This window comes from Castanea sativa, chromosome 5 (assembly GCF_040712315.1).
Source record: "Castanea sativa cultivar Marrone di Chiusa Pesio chromosome 5, ASM4071231v1".
NCBI lineage: Eukaryota > Viridiplantae > Streptophyta > Magnoliopsida > Fagales > Fagaceae > Castanea > Castanea sativa.
The window spans coordinates 54,143,107-54,152,388 of record NC_134017.1 but is presented as its reverse complement, the minus strand read 5'-3'; the positions used below and the strand labels follow the sequence as shown (position 1 = coordinate 54,152,388).

The 9,282-nt window shown below is 34.7% G+C and overlaps 1 protein-coding gene across 1 annotated transcript; it reads left to right on the top strand.

Annotated features, from left to right (window-relative positions):
- Positions 1–1,583: 1,583 nt before the first annotated feature.
- On the top strand, positions 1,584–9,065 carry LOC142635420 (uncharacterized). The gene is made up of 2 exons (XM_075809575.1): positions 1,584–1,667; positions 8,595–9,065. The coding sequence occupies exons 1-2, from the start codon at positions 1,584–1,586 to the stop codon at positions 9,063–9,065; spliced, it is 555 nt and encodes a 184-aa protein (XP_075665690.1).
- The last annotated feature ends 217 nt before the right edge of the window (positions 9,066–9,282 follow it).

Genomic DNA, 9,282 nt, shown 5'->3' with positions numbered 1-9,282 from the left:
TCTTGGACTTATAACGGACTTATAACAATAATGACAAAAAAAAAATATATTGTCAATTAATATATTATTCATAGTATATAAATATAAATTTATAAATATTAAAGTGAAGTGTCACTGTGTATTGTGTAATCTAAATTTTGTAGGAGAAAGAGAAAAAAAAAACTTATAAATATGTTATTTTATTAAGCTAAATAAGGAATATAATAATTTTGTGTTAAAAATAAGTCTAATAACTTGTTAGATTCAAATACAAATACAAATACAAATTTTAACCAAAAAAATCTCAATTTAAAGCATCTGTTTATGTATCATTCGAAACGTACGATTTTACGATACGATACAATTCACACAATACACACTGTATCGTATGCTGATACGCTGATATGATACAAAACTTTTTACATATGATACGATACGTATCGCATATTGTATGATATTAACAACTATATTGTAACTAAATATAAGATAAATGGTAGAGATTCAATCAAGTGTAAGCCAACCCAATGATCCTCAATTTCCTCCTCTTCTTCTTTTTTTATTTTCCATTTTTTGGCCTAGACCGTGTTGCAACTTGCAACTGTGCTCGATTCGTGTCCCATTCAAAAAAAGAATTTTTTTTCCTCAACAAATACTAGACTCAAACAAATGTGTGTCGATGCGATATTCTTGTCCAACAAATGTTGGATAAGGGATGATAATTTTACTGATAGTTGGAAAAATTATATAATGTTTGAGTTCGCTAAAACTAACGGATATAGAAATAGAGGACACTCCGCCCAAATACAAGGCTCGTAGCTGGAGTTTGTTTGCTCGTACCACATCACCGCATTTGATCAGCCAATGTAGTTGGCTCAATCGATTAAGGTTGGTCAATTGGATTGGCAAAAAACCATTGTTTTAATCTCTCTCTAGACTTTAGGACCAAGTCTAGGAACACATTAAAAGCGGTGCATTGATACAAGCCGTTTTTGCTTAAAATTATTTTTCTAAAAGAAATTTAGTAAAATAAGTAAATAACACTATCAACAAGTGACAACAACTATAGACCAATTAGTTTGTGTAACTCGGTCTATAAAGTTGTCACCAAGATTATTATAGCTCGGATCCGACCCCTCCTCAACAACCTCATCTCTCCTATGCAAGTAGCATTTGTCCCAAGAAGGAGAGGATTGGATAATGTCCTCATTGCCCAAGAGCTAATTCACTCAATAGACAATAAAAATGAAAAAGTAGGGTACATGGCAATCAAAGTGGACCTAGAAAAAGTGTACGATAGACTTTAGTGGAATTTTATCCACAAGGTTTTGCAAGGTTTTCACTTTCCTAACTAGCTAATCAAAATTATAATGAGCTACATATCATCCACTAGCACATCCATTTTGTTTAATAGGGGTACTCTGGAATCCTTTAAACCCACGAAGAGAATCCACCAAGGTGACCCGCTTTCTCCTTACATTTTTATACTATGTATGAAATATTTAGGCAGCCTCATTGTTAAGGAGTGTATAAAAGGCAATCGAATCCCTTTAAAGCATCCAGAGACAATATTGGCATCTCCCATCTATTTTTTTCCTAATGATTTAATGTTGTTTGCAACAGCAATTGAAGAGAATAGTGAAACCATCAAGGATGTGTTGGACTGGTTTTATGCTGAATCAGGGCAAAAGGTTAGTACGTGCAAATCTCGGATCTACTTCTCTCAAAATGTAGATGCTGACTTGAAAGGAAGAATATGTGAAAATCTAAACATCCATGCCACTAACAACCTAGGAAAGTACCTAGAATTCCTCCTAAAGCACAAAAAAGCAGAAAGAAACCAATACAATTTTATTGCTGAGAGGGTGATTAATAAACTTGTTAGATGGAAATCCAAGTTTCTCTCCTTCGCGGGTAGAACTGTATTGATCAAGTCAGTCATGTCAACTATGCCCAACCATGTGATGCAAGGAGTGGCTTTACCTTCCCACCTCTGTGAGAAACTCAACAAAATTAATAGCGACTTTTTGTGGGGCTCCTCACCCATCGGAAGAAAAAAGAATCATCTTGTTGGTTGGAATAAGATCATCAGACCTATGGAGCAAGGAGGGCTAGGTATTTAGTCTGCGAAAGCAAAAAATATTGCACTCCTTGCAAAACTTAACTAGCGAATGTATCATGAAAATGATGCTCTTTAGGCTAAGGTAATACTGAAAAAGTACTGTTCACGGTCCAGAATGAACTCTAAGGACCCAGAGAAGCTGCCTTGCTCTGCAAATCGGAAAGCCATTAAAATGGGATTCCCTGTCTTCTCCCAGGGCATATGCTGGAATGTAGGCAATGGCTTGAGCATTAACTTTTGGACAGATAGATGGTTGAGAGGTTGTGCACCTAGAGAGCTAATTGAAGGCCCAATCAATAAAATCTAGTGTAAACTAACTGTGGCAGATGTTCTTCAAAGGAATAAATGGAACTGGGCTGCTTTGTCATTTAATCTCCCTTCTCACATTGTGGATAGGATTAAAGCCACACCCATCCAATTATTTGGGAGGAAGGAGGACATGTTAGTATGGAGGCAATCTAAGGATAGGGAGTTTAACACTGCATCAACCTATATGCTAGCTAGTACTGATGATGATAGACACCTTGCCTAGAATCCAATCATTCCTTTGGCAATGTCACTATAATAGTGTCCCAATGAGAGACATGTTAGCTAATAGAGGAATTGAATGTGATATCATATGCCCCCTTTGCAAAAATGCCAACGAAACTGTCTTGCACCTCCTCAGAGAGTGCTTTTATGTAGTGCAGCTTTGGAGGAAGGTTGGTATCCCAACCTCGCTCGAAGCCTTATACAACCTGGAGCTGTTATAATGGCTAAAAGTTAACTGTGTAAGTAGTCATGACCTCCTTTCCAATGGTGTTCCCTGGAAAATTCTCTTCACATTCACAATGTGGAACCTTAGGAAACATAAAAATAGGGTAGTTTTTGAAAATTATGTCCTAAATCCTCGACTGCACTATATTTGCATCAAGCAAGCTATAGATTATTTTTACTGCATTGGAAAATCTATCCATACCAAAATATGGAGAACAATTCAGGTCCAGTGGATAAAACCATGCACGGGCTGGTGTAAGTTGAACACAAATGGTGCATCATTAGGGAATCCGATGAAAGCAGGTGGAGGAGGGCTAATCCGAAATCATAGGGGTGAATGGTTGAAAGGTTTTAGTCGTGGCATAGGCAGCACCACCAGTGTAATTGCTAAGTTTTGGCTTTAAGGGATGACCTTCTCTTAGTAGCCCAAATGAAAATTCCATACCTAGAAGTTGAGTGTGATGCCAAGATAGTGACAGACCTCTTGCTCTCTAACTCACTGCCTAATAGAACTTACACACCCCTATTACTTGATTGCGGGTCCCTTCTCAACAATTTTCAACAGGTCAAGGTGACCCATACCTTTTGGGAAGCAAATAGCTGCGCAGATACCATGCCAAGATTTGGGTGCTTGCAGCAGGAAAATTTATCTCCTGAAATTTCTTCTTTTGTTAACTTTGATACTAGTGGTGTGTACTATGTAAGGCGCTATGCCAATACAATGCCTAATCTGGCTATGTAGCTTTTGTGTTTAATACATTCCCTTTTATCCCCAAAAAAAAAAAAAAAACACTATTTTAAATTTGTTTGGCTAAATAGACTTTTAGTATTTTGTCTCTTGGAAACACAAGTCCCAACATGAAACTCCGATTCTTAAAGAAACAAGATAACATGCCTTGAGGCTAATACGACTCTTTATTAAATTATTCCCCACATGGATCTAGAATCTTGACGACAAGAAATCCATTGAATACCAAATTTAAAAAATCCTTTTGTTGAGCCCAAAAAAAAAAATCCCTCTCTCTCTATAGTCTATACTTCTTTGTTTCTCTCATTCTACCCCTATCACGAATTTGCTAAAAATCAAGCACCTCTCTCTCTCTCTCTCTCTCTCTCTCTAAAGACTTCCTTGCACAAGTGCACTTCAACCACGCCTTTTTAAGTTGTGTGGAAGCTTTAAAATACAAAGGCAGTGCCTAGAGATTCAAAGCCGGTAACTTGACTGACTTCAAGCAAGTATAAATAGGAAGACAAGGTCTCCCATTTCGTGTGTAGCAAATGAGTTAAACGTGTGTGCCTAGGTGTCTAGAATTAAATTATGAGCAAGAGTGTATATACACACGCACGCACAACACACTCTTGCACATACTTATATATGTGGTGTCTAGAATTAAATTATAAGCAAGAGTGTAGATGCACACGCATGCACAACACACTCTTGCACATACTTTTATACACACACACACACACACACACACACACACACACACACACACACATATATATATATATATATATAAATATATATTTCTATACAATACATGACTTGATAAAAATTCATATATAAACTAACTTTTTTAAATAAAAACCAAAATTATTAAATAAATAGTAATAATTAATTATAAAATAAGTAAATAATTTTAATAAAAAAAATTGCTTTAAGTTTTGATTGTTTAGAGCTTAGACTTTAGCTTAAATAGGTGTCTATTGTTTTGCTTCTTTATAGTAAACTTTAAATAGGTGTCTAATGTTTTGCTTCTTTATAGTAAACTCTCTTTGACATAATATTCTGCATGCAAATTCAAAGTAAAGAACGATAACTAAGATGAATTTATTAGATTAAAATATAAGCGTAAGTTGCATCTTGAGGGAAAAAAAGAGAATAAAAAAAACAACAATCATCAATCGTGTGAGATTTAATTATAGGGATGACTTTAATGGTTAAGAGAGATTATATCAAAAAGCTCAAGCTTAATATATATATATATATATATATATATATATATATATATATATATATATATATATATATATATATATATATGTAAGTGCACAATTGCACCTGGACCCAAGAACAGTTATGGGCTCAGGCCCAATGAGCCTTAAACAATAAAAATTTGTAAAGAGTGGGCTTGAAACCCAGGTTAGAAGTGAGTGAAGATTAAATGACAAACTAAAGATTGCCAGTATTTGGAAACAGTAAGAAGTAATATAAATAGGTCTCCTCGGACGTAGGCCGAGAGCTGTTCTTATATTATCTCTCTCTCTTTGTCCTTTTTCTTTTTAGGTTACAAAAAGTCCGTCGTGATTTCTGTTCTAGATCTCCCCTATAAACTCTTCTTTTTAATACTTTATACACGTGTTGCCCCAACTCCTCCCTTAGCCTAGATATTTCTTTTCTTAGTGCCTTTGAACAGTAACTAGAAGTTTCCCTTCCACTGTTCAAGTGTCACCTCCCCATTAATGCGGCCAGGGTGGTAGGTGCAGGGTCTTTAATGTGGAGGTAGCAGCCTTTACTTTTGACACTTTTCCAACATCGGTGCTTCTAGGACATTCAAGGGTTCACCCCCTTTAACCACTGGTCTTGACCGTGTCATTCACTAACCTGTACCATGAAGTCCCGGGTTCTCTGGTGTTAGTCCGAGGATAAAAACATCCTCGGCTGGATCCTCGGATCCTCGGCGCATGGGCCGACCTAAAGTACCAACAAGCCCTAAACCCAAGAGCAGGTCGGCCTTCCTTAGTAAGGCCCAACGGCCCATATCCCTATTAAGATCTTTTTACCCCCCACAATATATATATATATGAAAATTTTGATAATAGACTATTAGTTGGAGTAGAATTTAAATTTCTAAAACTCTAATGAAAGTTTTTTCTAAATTTAATTCCTTAGTCAAGAGTCTTATAGCTTAATATCCTAATAAAAAAATTAATTTAATATTGGATGCAACTTGAGGGAAAAAAATAAAAACTAAAAAGTGAGTTATGTGGGATTTAAGTTTAGAAAATTTTGATTATAGACTTTTGTTTTTTACCTATACTACTATTTCAGGAGCTTACCCTGTTTAGGATCCTCAATTTTGATGCACCAAATACCCTCAAATTCATCTGTTTTTAAAGCTTAAATCATAGGTTTAGACATGTAAATTAGTAATTTAAAAACTCCTAATTTTTAGCTAAATTATAAATGATAAAAAAAAAAAGTTTTTTCTCCCACCTCCACATTTCTCTTTCACGTTAGTCACCAAATACTAATACAACTTCTTTTTAAAATAACAAATAAAATAAAACTACCATGATTAAAACGTGTAAACCCAAAAAATAAAAAATAAAAAATCACATCTCACGTACGAAGCACGTGTGATAATGCTAGTTTAAATTAAGCAATTGTTAGATGATATCTAGTAATTTTAAGAAATATATCATAACAAATAATGCCAAATTAACTGTTCCAAAAATGTTGGTAATAGACTTTTAGTTGGAGTAGAAGTCAAAATGTTTTTTTTATAAAAAGAAGATGTAGGTTGTTGTCTGGAATTGAAGTTTAAATTTTTTTTAAAATATACTTTTAGTTTGAATAAAATTTAAATTTGTTGAGATATTTAAGTTTAGAAATTTTTTATAATAGAATTTTAGTTTGTAAATTTGTTGAAATTTAAATGATAAAGTTTTATCTAAATTAAACAATTGTTTAATATTATCCTTTAATTTGAGGAAATATATCATAACAAATAATATAAAATTAATTTAGTAATTAGTTGTTCTTAAAGTATTTGTAAGGACTAGGAAATGAAGGCCCAAACCCACTGGAAATAGTGAAGCCCGTACCTCCTAATTAAGCCCAAACAGATAAAATTAATGTAAAGAATGGAAAAACTAGTCTGGTGTGGAATAAATTAAGTCTAGGCCTAAAACTGAAGATTTAAGTACGAAGGAAAGAATTGGAGTTGAAGTGAAATTTGTATTAATGCTTTCCTCAGTCAATCCGAAGAACAATTCTTACACAATGATTTACACAAGCTTTTTCCTCTCTTCCTCTCCACTATTCCTTTGTTCTAAAACTCTTTCCTTTTTTTCCCCAAAAAATCTCCCTGCCCCTTAGCTTGGAGTTCTCTTCCTTTATATACCCTTTTCTTCTTTGCATCTTAGCCCTTTACTTGTAACCTTCTAGGTTTTCCTTATGACGCTTGTCCTGTTAAACTTCTGTTGAAGGTGGTAGAAGGAGTTGCTTAGCTGTGAATCCATTGTTTAGATGTCATTTCCTCATTAATGCAGCTAATAAAGTTGTTATCAATCATTCAATGCAGAGGAAGGGAATTAGCTTTTGCAGGAAATGTATCCCAGCTTCCTAACCCTTTCCAAGAAGTCCACCTCTTCCACTCAGGTACCTTATGAGATAATGTACATTTTCTCCTCCTCGCCTCGAACAAGGGCATAATCTTACATTCTCATATGATTCACAAAGGAGTTGATGAAGGTCACTTCGTTCCTAGTCTTCCTCGGTCCTCGGACCCCACAGTATTGATAATAAACTTTTAGTTAGAGTAGAAGTCAAAATGTTAATTTTTTCTTTTAGAAAGAAAACGTGGGTTGTTGAACGGGATTTAAGTTTAGATTTTTTTTTAATAATAAAATTTTAGTTTGAATAGAATTTAAATTTTTTGAAATTTAAATAATAAAGTTTTACTTAAATTAAGCAATTTTTAAATATTATCCCTTAATTTGAGAAAATATATCTTAACATATAATATAAAATTAATTTACTAATTTGTAAGAGTCTCTTCTAAAAAAATTGTGAGAGTAGCCACTTATCGCAATCATGGCTTCTAAGTTCAAATTATATATATGTTGATGTGATGGTGTTTACTATTATATTATAAGGGTTTTACTAATATATTCCCATTAGTAAACTATTTTAGGAAACTTTTTGAAAATTTGATAGTTATATATCATTTTATGTCACCTCAAATTTCAGTTTTTGTAATGACTTTTTTAAAACTTTTTACTTAGGGTTCGGTTAATGTACATTTTTTCACATTTAAAAAAATTGAGGACAGCTTAGTCATTTTGCTTAGTTCAATCCAGCCATGTCAAAAGATTATCAGCAATCACTTGGCATAGTAAAGTTGGAGATCTGACAAGTTATATATCATTTCACGTCTCCTCAAATTTCAGTTTTTGTAATGACTTTTGTTAAACGTTAGGGTTTGGTTAATGTACATTTTTGTCTCATTAAAAAAAACTGATGACAGCTTAGTCATTTTGCTTAGTTCAATCCGGCCATGTCAAAAAATTCTTAGCAATCACTTAGCAGAGTAAAAAAAACAATATTTTTAATTAGCATCTCAAGTTTCCATACACATAAGAACCATACCAACAACCCTATAAACTATGTCCTCAGGGCACTTTGTAACAAATGCCATATTATAAAAGCATAGGTAATACTTACATGCTCCTCTCACATGAGAGGTAAGTCCCATGGTAGGACCCATGTGTGGAGCCTAGCCCTCATGAGAGGAGGGAGCATTGTTTCCGGATTATTTAGGCCATGTTTGGCATGTTAGTTCTAATATAATAACTCACATTTTAAACAACATTACATACATTTCCATACACTTTTTCACTCACACGTATATTAAAAACACCCAAACAATATAATTTAAATTCCTCTCTCAAACACCTCCTTAATAATTTTCCAAATTGCTTAAGAAGGTTTAATTCTGCTCTTCTAGCCAAATAGTTGTGGCGTTATGGTGAGGAGAATGATGCCCTTTGGAGAAGGGTCATTGGGGCGAAGTATGGGAATGACTGGGGTGGTTGGTTTACAAAATCTGTGTCTTGGGCTTATGGTGTTTGTTTGTGGAAGTCCATTAGAAGTGGTTGGCTGAATTTTTCCAAGTTCCTTCGATATGATGTGGGTGATGGTACTCGTGTGACGTTTTGGGTTGATGTGTGGTGTGGGGATAGTCCTCTTAAGGAGGCGTTTCTAGATTTATACAATATTAGTAGGACAAGGGATGCTTCGGTCTCTGAGGTTATGTGCTATGCAAATGGGAGAATTTTTTGGAACCTACAATTTCACCGTTTTGTAAATGATCAAGAGTCACACTCGTTGGATTCGTGTATGGCTTTAATCTATTCCACAAAGGTGCGGGGTGTAGATTCTGACAAGCTTTGTTGGAACCTAGCCAACAGGCGTGGTGAGTGGTGAGTGGGTATTATCACGCCCTTCCCCCCCCCCCACTGCCGCTCCTTTCCCTTGGAAAATGATATGGCAATCGAAGGTTCCCCCTCAGGTTGCTTTTTTCTCTTGGACTGCTGCTCTAGGCAAGATTCTTACCTATTGATAATCTTCGAAAAATGCACTTTGTTGTTCTTGAGTGGTGTTATATGTATAAAAGGTGTGGGGAATTTGTTGATCATCTCCT

Coding starts and splice junctions, on each gene's coding strand:
- LOC142635420 (XM_075809575.1), top strand. CDS start 1,584: ATGTTGTTTGCAACAGCAATTGAAGAGAATAGTGAAACCATCAAGGAT. Junction 1,668..8,594: donor ATGCTGAATCAGGGCAAAAG/GTTAGTACGTGC, acceptor CTAGCCAAATAG/TTGTGGCGTTATGGTGAGGA.